The 14802-nt window shown below is 44.2% G+C and overlaps 1 protein-coding gene across 2 annotated transcripts in view; it reads left to right on the forward strand.

Annotated features, from left to right (window-relative positions):
• The first annotated feature begins 363 nt into the window (after positions 1 to 363).
• KATNAL1 (katanin catalytic subunit A1 like 1) overlaps positions 364 to 14802 on the forward strand; it is a 37687-nt gene continuing 23248 nt past the window's right edge. The window contains exons 1-2 of one of the 2 annotated variants that reach the window (XM_084226902.1): positions 364 to 413; positions 9131 to 9306. In XM_084226902.1, coding sequence (XP_084083028.1) covers positions 9145 to 9306 — 162 coding nt within the window. In that variant the 5' untranslated portion in view covers positions 364 to 413; positions 9131 to 9144. Of the gene's footprint in view, positions 414 to 9130; positions 9307 to 13379; positions 13470 to 14802 lie in introns of those variants that run through there. The other variant, XM_084226903.1, reaches the window with a different exon arrangement.

Genomic DNA, 14802 nt, shown 5'->3' on the forward strand with positions numbered 1-14802 from the left:
GGGCCCCGCGCCGCTCCAGCTCCCGCAGCCAGCGGGACGCTCTCCGCCCGCCTCCGCCTGGGATGCTCAGCGCGGAGCCCTGCCCAGGGCTGCTAAACGCGGGCTGGGCGGCGGCGCCCGCAGCCATCGCCGGCGGTGCCGCGGGTTTTCCTTTCCTTAAGGAAAATCCCCTTTCCCCCGCCGCCAGGACAAGGCGGAGGCGCTCCGGAGGCCGGAGCGGCGGTGCCGTCCCCTCCCCTCCCCGCGCCCGCCGCCGCCGCCATGGCAACCGCCCGTCGCCGCGCGCGCGCACCCCCTTCCCCGCCCGCCCCCCCGCGCCTCTCCCCCCCCGGCCCCGCTCTGACAGAGCCGCAGAGCTGCGCCCCCTCCCCGCGCCGCTCCCGCCCGCGGACACGCACCCCCGGCTCTCCCAGGTAACGGCAGGGCCCGGGAACGGGGCAGCCCCTCACGGCGCTGCTGCCCGCGGCGGGCGGCGGCGGCTCGGACCCCGCCACGCCGAGAGAGGCGGCGGGGATGGGGGGGAAACCAGCGGTAGAGGCTGGAGGAGGGCGGGGGCGCTCCCCCCATTTCCCGCGGAGCGTGCCGGGAAATGTAGTCCGCGCCCCCCCACCGGGCGCTGGGGGCTGCTGGGAGAGGCGGCGGGAGGGAACTACAGCCCCCAGCGCTCTCGGCGGATGGGGGGGAGGGGGGGAGATGGGTGCTGCGGAGGGGAGCCCTGTGGGGACGGGAGGCTCCCTCTGAACGAGGGCGCTGAGGCGGCTCTGCCCGCGGAACAGCGAGCGAGAGAAGCCCCTGTGCCGCTGCCGGGGCGGGAGGGAGGGGCGGTGCGGCAGGGCCGGCGGGGAGGGTGGGCGCAGGGGCGGTGCGGCTGCAGAGGGGAGGCGCGGGGCAGGGCAGTGAATGGGGGGTGGGTGCCTGCGAGGAGGGGAGGATGGGCTGGGGGCGTCTGTATGCCAGTGGGGGAGAGAAAGAATACAAGGAAAGGGGCACATGGGAGCATCGATGGATGGATGGATGGATGGATGGATGGATGGATGGATGGATGGATGGATGGATGGATGGATGGATGGATGGATGGATGGATGGATGGATGGATGGATGGATGGATGGATGGAGAGAGATTGCTGGAGGAGGAGTGGTGAAGCAGATGGACGAAGAGCTGTGCAGAAGGCAGAGCAGTCTGGAGGCTGGGAATGGGTATGAAGGAGGCAGTGGTCAGAGGGAGCTCTGGAAAGTTTCCCCAACCAGTTTGTGGTTAAGGTTTCCAATTTCACATCTCATACCATGCTTGGGCTCTGTTGAGCTTGTTGCGCTGTGTGGTCTGGACACAGTGTTACTTTTAAAAAATTATTCTGCTGCATTTCTATTTTTTTCCCAAGAAAATCTGTCGTGATGTCAGCATTTGTCTCTTTTCTCTCTCCATTTCCTCTTCTGACAGTTCTAGTGTTATTCTTTATCTTGTGTTCTCTAACCATCATGAGGGGGAATAAAATTACAGTTTTTCTATATATCACACTTAAAATACACGTGTTTATGATTGGTATATAAGGGGGTGTCATTTCTTTCTTCCTGAAAATCTGTATCTTAAAAGCATCAGTGCATTAGTACTCCCTTGTATATGAATATTGAATGTCTATTCCTACTACAGTTTCACATTTCACAGAGATGGGTTTCTTTCCAGTGAATGCTTGATTGCAGTTGCAGATTGTTGAGCAGTTTCCTTTTTCTTCCTTTTCCCCCCACCCCTATGTCAGCTATATCCTAGACAGGCTTCAGCTTCTTGCAGCTCCTGGTACTTGCCACGCTGCAGAAGGGAGCATTGCAGCTGCAAGGTGCTTCCAGGGTGCCTGGCTCTTGGAGATTTGGGCTTTTAAACAGGTAATGGGGAGAAATAGTTCCTGCCCTGACCTAATCCCCATGTGAAATAAATGGAATACAAGGAAAAAAAATGATAGGCCTTTATCTGGTTTTCTGTGTAATTAATTAAAAAAAAAAAAGTTGATTCTTCTGGGGATGAACTGAGAAATTGGAAGATTTGGTGTCTGTAGCATGAACAGCAATATGCATATAAATGTATATTTTTTAAAAAATGTATGCTATTCTATTTAAGTAATACATATCCTTAGTCCCAAAGAGCCAATTCTTTGAAATTCAGAGTGGAGTTCAAGAGATGGAAAAGTATTCAGCCCAAAATTCTGACCTTATGAGTCAGGGTTATAAACACCTGTGTGAGTGTATTAAACCTGCAATTATTCATGGAAAGCTTATCTGGGATGCGGCTTGGCTGAGCTGGAATGGAGCAGCAGCAGCACAGCACTGCACTCTTGGTGGAGCTGTCTGTGGTCTGGTATGGGGGGAACATGGAAGTGCTGTATCCAGGGCCAGGTGCAGGAGCAGTTTCACTGCCTTTCTTGGCACAGAGCCCGACCTAAGAAATGCTCTGAACCCGAGCTGGCTCTGTGCAGACCCATCTTGGGGCCTTTAGTGGCATGTTTGCTCTACCAGAAGTGCTTACACACACGATATGCGGAGAAGCAAGTGGCTCCACAAAGGACCAGAAGGGTTATTGACTTGGGCCGGGTTCCGCTTTGCTGAGCTCCAGACAGGCCCTACAGAATCCTTCAGGTCTCTGGGCCCTGCATCCTGTCAGAGGAGGGATTGACTGATCATGGGCCTGGGTTTGATTTGTTACTAATGCCAGAAGCCCTGCAGGCTGTGCTGGAGAGAGAGAGAGGTGTGCAGCCAGCCTGGGTCCAGCAAGGCTAAGATGGAGCAGAAGTGGTGAGCCTGTCACTGCCTGACCCGTGTGTGTGTGGAGTTACACTCCCCAGAGTGCCCCACAGCATTTGTTTTAGCTCTTTTCTCTACCCAGCCTTGCTAATGAACACCTCATTACCCCAAGGAATGGTGATGGGGCCATATGAATGTGTCTGAAACTGGTGTATGAGGTGCTTGGAGAAGGATACGGTTCACACTCAGTTTTAGGAATAGCACAGCCGTCTCTGATTCTCCTTTCTGCTTCTTCAGAGAGCTGTACTTCAAAGGCTCTGCATTATGGCTATTTCATTCTCCAGGATGCTTTTTGTTTGGTTCACCAAACTAATGAAATCTCTAATTTAAATCTCTAAATAAATCTTTAATTAAAAGACTGGCCACCTATTTAGTGTTTTCTTATGTGATTACTTTTAACTTGTGGTGAATGTCTTTACTTCATTTGAAGATTTTTTTTTCACTTGCACTCAAAGTAACTCTCTGTTTCAAGTTAAGAATGCACACAAAAATAGTTTGGGGCCTGCATGCATGCTTCTTCTCCTTCCCACTTCCATACACATTTCCCCATTAACTCCACGTCTGCTATTGCAAAACAGAGTTTCAATGCAAAGAGGCCAAAAACCAGTTAGCACAAAGCAGTTGACTGAATTAAAAGATCCCTTGGTGTTGGGTTTCCTGGACCATGGTGTATGTGTGTGTGTGTGTGTGTGTGTTTTATCTGGAGTCTGCTGCTGACATGGTAGCCAGCTTTGTCACTGCTAATGCACACAGTAAAAAGAAAAAACAGCACTGGCATAACCCATTTCTCATCTTTGGTTCATTTACATGTAGTTTAAATTCAAATCTGCTGGAATGGAGCCATGTCTTTACTTATAGATATGTTTTTAACAGGAGTTGTGATCCTGTGAAGTCATGATTGTTAGTTTTCACACCAGTCTGTGGGACTACAGCTGCATGTTCAAACAAAGCCATGTTAACAGGGAAAGATGGATTTAGCTGTGGAACTTGGCAAGCCTTTTGTTTGTTTGTTTTTTATCTGACAATAATCAGTTAAAATGTTGTTTTTGTCATGCAAACGTAATGTCTGCAGCAATTGCTTCTGAACAGGGATAGACAGTTATTGGCAATGAAGATCAGTTGTTCTGCACACAACACCAAAACAAAAGAGATAATCTTTATAATAAAGCGGGAAAGGCTTATTTAATTTATTTTAATTATTGTATTTTAATATCTTATTCTTAAAAATCAAATGAAATGTATCAAACACATTAAAAATATAGTCTGTATTTCTGTCAGAAATAGAATTCTGTAGGCTTGTAGTAGGAGTCATATGTCATGCAGGGAAAACTACTTTTTTTGTTTCTCTCACAATGTTCCATGTTTATGCTTTCTCAGGTAAAGCATTGTTGTATTGTTACATGTCTCTTTGTTTTAGCAATTTTTAAGTTTGAAGAGAAGACTGAAAAGCAGATCGTTGTGCTATTTTAAGTGAAGACATAATTGAGGGAGAGAGAGCTGTTTGAAACTGGTCTAAGTCGGCTTACAAAACCAATATGGCTTTAACTTAAGAAGGGCAGCTTTCAATTAACTGTAATGAAAAACTTCCAGGCAGTAAGAGGAATTTGAAGGAAAAACAACTTCAGTTTATGACTTAGACTCTGATAATGGAACTGGTTGCACATGAAAAGTATATAAATCCAAAAATCAAAACCTCTTAACACTGGACTTCTCTTCCTTGCTTTTCTCTCTGTGGCAATTGATCTGTTCTGGGATTGTGCGGTGGCAGAGAGTCATCCTGGCTCTGCCTTGTAGAAGTGGAAAATGTACAGTCATACCTCAGTCATAAGCACTGTATTCAGAAGATGGTGCCTAACAGTGTGACTTTCTGTCTTGTGACATTAGTTGTAACTCTTACATTGCATTTCGGGATGCCCAACATCACGCACGGCTGATTTACAGAAAATGAGAAGGAGGCTTAGTAGCCAGTCTTCATCAGCGTATGTCCAGGCCTTTCCAGGTGTTCAGCTGTCCAGTCAGCAGTACTGCAGGGCTGCCATGATGTGAGAGCACATGTCCAGCAATCTCAGGAAGCTGTGGAATGTTTCTGTTTTGCCTGGCTAAAATTTTGATCAGAGAAAGACACGTGTCCAGGAAAATCCACGTATGGTATAGCCCTCTCAGTGGGGAATTAACATCTGATTTGGAGAAAAGTCTGATTAGTAGGTATTAAATAAGACTTGATGTGAGTATTGAAACAATGAGAATAAAACAAAAGTGTCTAACAGCTCATTTAACGAGAGTCCTCCATCCTGTGCAAGAGTCAAGGGCTTGTGGAGAAAATTGGATGCAGTGGTGTCACTGGTTGTGTCAAAACATGCAAAAAAGAGACACGTAAAGGTAGCAGATGCCTTCCATTTTGGCACTTGCAGAGTGGATGTTCAGGATCAAGCAAGAGGAAAAGCCCTGCTGCAGACCCCCTCTACAAGGGAGACCATTTTCTGCCTCTGGTAGCTGTGGTGAGATAGCGCTGAGAGAGATGGTTTGAAGGGGGCCAGTCCTGAATCCATTCCCGCTGGTGTTGCACACGAGTTTGGAATAGTGTGCTAAGCTGTCCCACTTCGCCTGTCGTTCGCACAGCCACTGTACCTGACCATGGCTATGTTTGTAGAGACTGTCTTTTGGATCTTGCTCAATCGTGCATTGCTTTAGTTCTGGGAGAAAAATTCTTTTCTGACCCCAGATAGGGATCAGCTCAGCTTATGCTCCAAAGAATGGAGATTAATATCCCCTGTGACCTTTTAGCCTGGCTGCTGCAGGGTTTTTAACAAGTGGGTTTAAGACCCCATGTGTGGCAGCTATGCTGACATGAATGTCTGTAATATCTCTTCTTGTCAATGATCCGTGAACTGAGGAATCTCCAAGGATATCTTGAAGTGCAGTGGAGCTGTTACGGTCTAGTGCAGGAGAGAACCACACAATGGTAGAATGAAAAGCTGGTGTCACAAGTAGTGTGTAAGTTGCTCTAAATGTACTTGACAACAGTTGTCCCTGGCTGTATATTCACTTAAAAGATGTGGCTGTGGTATGGTAGGAAAATTGAATATCTAACAAAGCTCCAGATAACAAACAACAAAATGCTTAATTTATGATTTCTGTATTTCTTGTTCCTTGGATGTCTCTGATGTTGTATGAACTCTATAATACAATGTAGAACAGATAATAAAGAGTGAGTACATAGCATGAAAAGGTCCTCACCTAGTTGTAGTTACTTCTCCCTCCCCATCCCTGACATTGAAGAATGGGATAACCAGAAAACAACACAGGAAATAATTCCTTCCAAAAAATAATTTTTCCTTGATTTTGGACTTATTTGTTTTGATTTGCTTTGGATATTCTGAAGTAACATTACCTTCACTGATGTGCATAGGAGGCTTGTAGTTTGTTTAAACCGTTTTTGGCATTAGTTTTAAATAGCAGTAGAATCTCAGAGAACTGCCTGGGATTCCAGGAAAGCACTGGTTTAGGACTGAGGCCTACAGCTGCTGTTTCAAATAAAGCTCAGGTAAATGGGTGGCATTATATTCCCCTTTTCAAGCTGTATGACACCTTTGGTGTCTAGGGTAGGTAATAAAAACAAACCTGAATCCACAAGAAAGATCCAGGGGCTTTTGTCAGCCTAGCTCTGGAGACCTTGACCACTCAGGAAGTACACAGGTGTACATCCACCAGCCTCCCTCCATGCTCCAAGTTTCAGTGCCTGTCAGTGTTTTATAAGCTCTTCAGTGTGATGCACCAGGCATCAAGCTCATGCATAAGCTTTGACAACACAAGCATGAGACCAGAAGCCCCCCAAACTCTTGGAAGCTGGAGGAAATGGGAGGGTCTTGTTTGGTTTGCTCCCGTGATTTTAAAACCGTGTACATTTTTCTGCTTCCTGTCTCTCATCTCCCTTGTCCTGAAGTGGGCACATGTTTGCATGGCTCCTATGGCTTGCCTCCTGCCTGTGGATTGACCCAGCTCCCACCACAGACAGAAATGAGGAGGTTGTCTCCTCTGGTGAGCAGGAAACTCTTCTGGAATTAAGGGGAGTTAGTTATGAGTATCAGTCCTCTTAAGGCAAAAGAGAGTTAAATATGCCCAGAGGGTGGGAACTAGCTGTAATAAGGAGCAAGGAGAGTTTGTAAAGCAAGTATGTGTTCTGTTTAATGGATTTCTAGGAATTGAATTCAGCAGTTCCTTAAAAATGTTTTATTTACTTGCTCTCTTCCACTACAAATGCAGAAAACCTCCAGAGATTTGAGGAAAGTTTTTCTTAATGGTGACAGGCTGGTTGTGAAGCAGATCCTAACCGGGATGTGTTTGAAGACAGGTCAATGGCTGCTGCCCCACATGGTGTTCTGTTCATTTATTAGCTGACTCATGAGATCTGGATGGGTTATAAACTATCTTCAGTTCCTCTCATTTTATGCATTTCCTATGCAATGTGGGTGACATCATTTTTTTTCCTATTAGTAACAATCTTCTGTATTTAAAAATTAAATGATCTTAGTTGCTGCTAATCCAGATCTTGGTAATGATGTATCCTGCCAATGTCACGAAACAGAATTAGGGTTGTCACCCCTTCCACCTTAGATTTTCTCCTGCCCAGTAGTTTACAACAGCCAGCAGGAACGTTGTGCAAGCTGAAATGTGCAGCACAGCATGAGGACAAGTAAAGTCCCAGTAAGTCCTGCCGTGCTTGGTGGAGTGTCAGCTGCAGGGTAGCAGCATGTTCTCACTCTCAGAGTCATCAGCCACATCAGCAAGCTGTGTGACCTGTGCGTTTGAGTGGGGGTGGCAGGTTTCCATGGCTTTGTTGCAGAGAGCAGGAGAGATGAGGTGGTGGAGCAGACCTGGTGTGCAGCTGTAGGCAGCAGTTAGGACCATCAGTGTGGCACCCTTGGGAGGTGCAGTGTGTGTTTGCTCAGGGCAGAATGAACTTCATGTGGATGTCTGTTTAACTTGTCAGGAGTTTGAATTTTGCTAAGCACAAGGGAATACAAAAGCCTAAGACACATCCTCCTTAATGCCATCTTGCTCTTGTCTTGTCTGTTTATAAAGCCTACTAACATTTTTATAACCCACTAGGATGTAAAAGGTTGCTTCTCCCTGTTCTGGCTTCTGTCTGCTACCACCTGTTCTTTCTGTGTGCACTCCTGTAACATGGGCTGTTTTCAGCTGTGTAGCCTCAACTGTGTTTGTATCCCTCCTTCCCAGTTTCTTCTTCATCTCCATGGTCTTGCCAAACCCTTGATGATAAAACTAGTGGACTATGTTCCAGAGCTGACCTCCTCCCTCTTGCTCAGTGCAGCTCTGCATTGCATAGCTATGAATTGCAATTTTTTATTTTTAATTTCCAGAGGTTTATATCTTGGTGAATGTCAGGGACCCCACACATACTGAGAGTACAAGGGAAAGGAACTGATCCTCTTTTTCTGTGGTGGGGACCTAAACTTTGGGTCACATGAGATTCAGATAAAAGGGCAGGCACTGCTTCAATCCTGAACCTTAAATACAAACCTAGCTGTACAATGCAGCTTAATTCTGAATGTCTGGGTTATTGCTTTCTTGATAGGTTACTGGGAAAAGCTGGGCTATGGGTTTGCCTTAAAGTCGTGCCGCAATTTGAGGACTAGGGGAAGGTTGTACTTTGGGAATCACTGTTCTAAGGAATGTTAAATTTGGATTGCTAACTGCCATAAATCCCGAAGTGACATGTTAAATTTAATGAAAAAATTCAAGTCAGCATGTGGATGTTGGAGTACTTTGAAAGAATATTTAAACAGAATGAGGCTCTCAACTTCATCTATAGTAGAGCAGTCATTCAACCATATCATAATCTCATTAGGGTGAGGGCCCTTGAAAGTGTGAAGTGCAGACATCCCTGATGCTGGTTGGCACATTTAGGCACGTATGTAATATAACAGAATAAAAAGCAATTTAATGCCTCGTGTGATTTGTGATTCACAGCTGATGGCTGCTAATACATTGTGGTGATCTACAAATTAAAGTTGAGTTTGTTAGTTTCAGTGTGGGAAGGGCATTTAATTTTGTTGCATTAATTTAACAGGATTGAGGCCAAAGGCAGCAAAGAAGTTGTGTTTTTAATCACTATAAAAGAGTTACGATTCATGATCTGAAACCTTAGGCTAGTAAAGAGATACTCCAGACATAAATGGTTGTAGAAGAGCAGGGATGGGAACACTGTTGGAAAGACACAATTCAGCTATGAGAGAAATAACAAAACTAAAGCATCGCTGTCTGAATTATTCTACAGCATGTAAAATTCATTTTTTCTGGTAATTATGTTCTCTTTTAGATTTCTGACTGAAGATGAATTTAGCAGAGATTTGTGATAATGCCAAAAAAGGAAGAGAATATGCACTCCTTGGGAATTATGACTCTTCTATGGTATATTACCAAGGTGTCATCCAGCAAATCCAGAGACATTGCCAGTCGATCAGAGATCCAGCAATTAAGGGCAAATGGCAACAGGTAGGGTGAAATAACATTGACCATATTCTATTACTTGATACTTGAAAACCACGCTCTACCTCCTAAACCTTATAAGATGCAGAGGTCTTATATTTCAGTCATGTTGGCAACAGTTGTACAATATTTTGTTGATATTCATGGGAAAATAATTTCCATGGTGTGTTCAAAAGGAATTCTATTGTTCTAACTGAATCAATTCTTTCGTTGTTGTCACTTAGGATGTCTGTCTAATTCCTGGTCTCTTTCTCTCTGCATACTCTCTGTGACTGCATACTTTTGAAAAAATTAAGGACTTTCTTTTCCCCTTGTATCTTTTGGCCATTTAATGTCCAGTAAACTAAAATGTGAGTGGGTGGGTTAGCATCGCTAGAATTGTTGTTTGACTGTAATGACACTAAATGTGCCCTAAATGTACACTAAATGACTATAGTGTACAAATTTGGATCAGGTTTGTGAAACTGCAAGTCATACTCTTAGCCTGAATCTTGCACACATCCATCTCCCTGCTAGACAGAGTACTGTTGAAGCCATGGAAGTAATCTGCAGGTGAAATATAAGAACCCCACCTATTTATTACTTTCAGTACTTAAGTCTTCCTCACATTTTTTGGGCCCATTTTTCATGGTACAAACTGTGTTCTATAAACATAAAAAGGAGGGAAACCATATAAAGATGTTTCCTAGAATAAAGAATTCATGTTGCATAAAGACTATGTTTTGAAAGAATAACGGATCTCCTATCAAAGATACAATTTTGCAGTAGGTAGCTAAAGAGATGATTTCAGTAAGTGTTTTTCTAAATATATGTTTAAATGATATCACCTGAAAACAGAAGCAAATTTTCCTTTTTATTGCAGCAGATGATTTGTTTATGGGTTTGTGTTTGAAACTTCTGACACTAACATAGAGTATTTTGTGTACTGATAAGTACAACACTGTTAACAATCACTTTGTAGTAACAGTACTATTCATAGGTGTTTATCATAGAACTGTAGAAGTCTGTTTATGAAGTGCTTGTCTGCAAAGCATGTGCCTGTACGTCCAGCAGAGATAGTTTTCCTGGTAATGTAGTAAGCTGGATGTTGTATAGGAGATATTCACATTCAAGTACTTGTATTCAAGCTTTTTCCCACCCCAGGACATGCTGATACAAGGTGTTCATGCCCAGTACATGTCCTTAGTTCCTGCCAAACTTGTAGCTGATGTGAAGGTAGAGTATGAGGATTTCCTCATTCTGCAGCTGAACTACTGCATTGTCTTCACATCTAGTATTTAGTGTTTCCTCTGATGACACTGATTCTTCCAATAAACTTTCAACAGCTCTTGTGTTGTGAAGGTCACTCAAGTCTTGTGTTATTGTGTGTTGTTTGAACTGCTTCAGAGAAGCCTGTGCACCATGGAATGTGTGCTGCATATTGGAGACAAATCCCAAGTACAAAAGGACCATTAACACAGTTTCCAGGATTTATTCCCTGAGGAAGGCAGCTGTCTCTCCAGCAGAGGATCTGAAGTTGGCACCTTCTCAGAAATTATCCCCTTTAGGGAAAAGAAGAATTGCTCCTGACCATGTCACATAAATGCTTTAGAGATGTGTCCCAAATAAGATCCACAGCAGGTGGGGTAGCGCCTCTCATGCTGTGCACTCATTTTAATTCTGAATTTCCCAACACAGTAGTGGCAGATGAGCTTTGTCAGAATATTGCTTTGCTGTTGCTGATGCCAGGCTCAGAGACAAACAGCAAAAAGTAAGAAGTGTGACTGAAAAAAAAATTGAAGGGCTTCATCCCTAGGTTATTTGCATTCTCATTCGTTTATGGGAACAAAATGATACAGCCCAAGAGCAAACAATGCAGCCCTGGAACTACTAGCTTTTCCATACCAGAACTTGCATGTTTTGGTGAGACCTATAGAGATAGACCTGCTTTCTTTACCCACTCTTTATAAATAATTGTTGTGCTTTCTCACTCCTTGAGACAGACTAAGAGGGAGTCTGATGATGTGGATGTTAGCACTATTTTCCAGCTCCAACAGCAGCTACATTCAAAGTGTCATAGTCAAGGAGCTGTCTTGAATGACAACCTGTTCTGAAAAAAATGTAACTGAGAAGTTGGATCACAAGTAACATTCATTCACAGTACTAAAGCAATATCTAGATATTAATTTTAGATCTTTCTCATTAAACAGTTATGCCATACACATTATGTAAGTTTAGCAAATTTCAAGTTCAACCCACTTGGTACCAGTAATGTGCAGAAGCAAAAGATTCCCATAGCAGTGTGGTTCTTGCAAGTGGCTTGAGAAGCAAAGCAGCCCTTAGGTCATGGTTAAGAGGATTAAAGCAGTTGATTTTTACCTGAAATTCTGTCTCCTCAAGCATATGGAACTAGCCTGTTCTTCAGGTACTTCAGCTTCTCCATCATCTGAGGAATCTGGAGAGGATAATACCATTGGTGCCTTTTAGAGGTGGAGTTTAGCAATCACTAACACTGTGTGGGTAGAACTTTTACTCTTGAATGTCCATGTAAGTAAGCGCTCAAATGAGAAGACTGTTACTTAAACTAGTTATTCTCTGGGATGTACTGTCTGCATACATATTCACAGTCTTGAGCCTTCTGAAGGATTCCTGGGATGCTGAGTATCAGTATGAAGCATCCCCTTCCTTTTTGTATGGTTTGTGTGCAGCTCACTAACAGGGTTTTTGTCCTACTGCTACTTCTGAGGCAGTGAACTAACTTTCGTGTGTTTGTGGACACATTCCATTGTAAAACAAAAATGTTCATTTGAGGAACATCTCAAAGAATGGTTCCAGCTGTGGCTGTGCAGCTCACCAACTTACATCTCTTACACGCACCACTGTTCTTCCTGTTTGGTCTCTTCTCGACAGTGGGTGCTCCATCCTGGACAGGTACCTCATGCCCGCTGGATCCGCTTTGTTGCCTTGTGTACGACAGAGGATTTTCTCAGTAGTTTATGGAGCAATGTCAAAGCCCAGGTGAACCAGAAGTAGCTGGGATTTTGGGTCAGATTCCCAAATGCTCTTCATCTACCTCTCTTTGCATAGGTGTCATTGTTTTAAAATTGCTACAGGTTGGTCTGGACAGAATGATGTTCTGTGCAAGTATTTGTTGGGCTGTATTTCATGTCACACTGAGAGACAGCTTCAGCTTTGCAACTGGACATCTCGATTATGAGGATTCCTCATGCTTGGAGCTGATGGTTAGGATGAGGAGGAATATGAGCATATTAACATCTTCTCCTCCGAGAACAGCTGATTTGTTCAGTTACAATTGATGCAATACTGCTTCTGGGAATTCCAAATCAGTGCTCACCAGGGAAGAGGGATTTTGTTACTGTCTGGCACACCCTGCTGATTTTAAAGAGGGCAAAAGATGCATGCTGAGGATCCACTAAAGCAGAGACATTACAGCATAAGAATTCCTCTGATTTCATGGAAAATTCACCGCCATTGATCATCATCTCTTGACTGGTTTATCTTGGGGATATCAGGGATGGTCTTGCGACCATCCTTGTTTTGCATCCAGGGAGTTCCCAGCTTGCACTTGGGTTGGCCAAGTGTACCTCCATTTGCATCTTCACTCCTAGGCCTCTTGAGCTCATTTAAACAAGAAAAAGTTACTTTGTTGTGCTTTGAGGTTAGGCTGACAGGTAGGCATATTAATTCACGAAAATGCAGGCTGGGACTGGAAAGATACAAAATCAGAAGCAACTCATCCTTACCAAAACTAAAAGGTAGGTTTAGTCTCATGTCCACTACTCTGAACTTCACTTGTGTTGACGTTCTCCCTGTTTATTCTGAGAGAGTTTCTTGGCTGCTGCAGTGTTTTTACTAGACAGCTGGCTTGTAGGAACGAGCGGCTTCAGTGACAGTTCAGCAGCTGCAGAATGACAGCAGAGTGTGCCCCTGGGAGATAGTGCTGGCTTACGACAAGGCCAGCGGCTGTCAAGCAAAACCTGCTGCGTGTTAGAGCCATGTGCTCTGTGTTGCACAAGAGCTGAGAGCACAGGGGCCTCCACTGGAGCTCAGGCAGGAGTTCAGTGATTCCCTGAGTGCTTGGAGCAGCCAGCAAGGCACCCTGACTGAATATGGTCACTGGTGCAGGTGCTCTGATTAGGTGCACTCTATTCCTGCTTAAAGAACAAAGGGTAAATTCTTCTTACTATTATTTCAAATGCATTTTGTTGCCTTGTCAATCTGTGCTTTTGTTGTTTTTTGCTTCATGCCTGTTTCATTAACATTTAGTAGGTTACCTCGTGATTAATTAAGAAACACTCTGTGGGTAACTCATGAATAGGTGTCATTGTAGGAGCTATACCTTCACTCTGTGGGATCAGACAGAGTTGCAGGATATCTGTTTTGGATATGGTTTAGGGATCTTTTATTTTTACTTTTTAAAAGATCGAGCTTGTTGAATAGCTAACACTAATTGCAGGTAGTAATTTCAGGTTTGGAAAACACTTAAGAGATAAACTTGATCAGTTTTTCTTCAGCAAAAGAAAAATTCCACACATCATTTGTATTTACCAAGGTACAAATACCCACGCTTATTGCAATGGGTATCGGAGTACAAGCTCTAGCATAGCAAATAAAAGCTGGTGATGGAAAAGGTATAGCAGTTGCCAGATTATGAAATACAGAGGTACTCCCTGAAATGGGTTTTGTAACTACCACTAAGAACAAGTGAACTCAATTCTTGTTCACTGTGTTTTATAGTCATATGATAGGATGTGTTTTCTGCTTGGTTACTGGAAATTCTTGGGGTTGGCATGTCAAAACAAAACGGCTGTGGAGCCATCCTATGCGCTGAAAGGCTTTTTATTGGGCCTTTCAACATCACCCAGTGCCCAGAGGAGGTGATGTGGCTGGTAGGGGCAACTGTAGGGGCTGTACCAGAACCTGGATCTGGGGACCAGGCAGCTTCACCTGGTAGCTGAATCCAGCTAACATCCTGCCATGCCTAGAGAGACCAAGCTCTTCCCTACCTTTTTTTTCCCTTCCATCTGTGCCAGCTTCTCTCCCTCCTCTGCCCCCTTTCCTTTTTTTTTCCCTGGGATTTACCTGATCACAGGATGGTGTGCATGTGCAGCTTGCTAACCCAGCAGAAGTGTCCTTTATTTTTTTTTTTACACTCCTAGGCCAAATTTTTTGCCATTTTACCAACCTGTCTTACTGTATTGAGATGCCAGAATTGAATCCAGAAGAGCAGGGGCAGAGTGTGGTTGGGGACAAGAAGTAAAGGGAGTTTTTTTCTGTTTGGCAGTGGTGATCTGCTAACTTGCCGCACTATCTCTTGAAACTGCTTAAACATAAATAACTTAAAAGCTTTCTTCGGGCTTTCTAAAACCTGAGCTGGAGGTTCCTAAGGGTTCTGGCACATAATGGTGTGTATGGTGGGGGACAAGGAGACTGGCTGAGTCTAAACCAGTGGTTTTTTCCATTTGCATCCTTCCTAGGTTGCTTCAGAGTGGCAGTGATCAC

This window comes from Fringilla coelebs, assembly GCF_963513975.1.
Source record: "Fringilla coelebs genome assembly, chromosome: 2".
Classification (NCBI taxonomy): domain Eukaryota; kingdom Metazoa; phylum Chordata; class Aves; order Passeriformes; family Fringillidae; genus Fringilla; species Fringilla coelebs.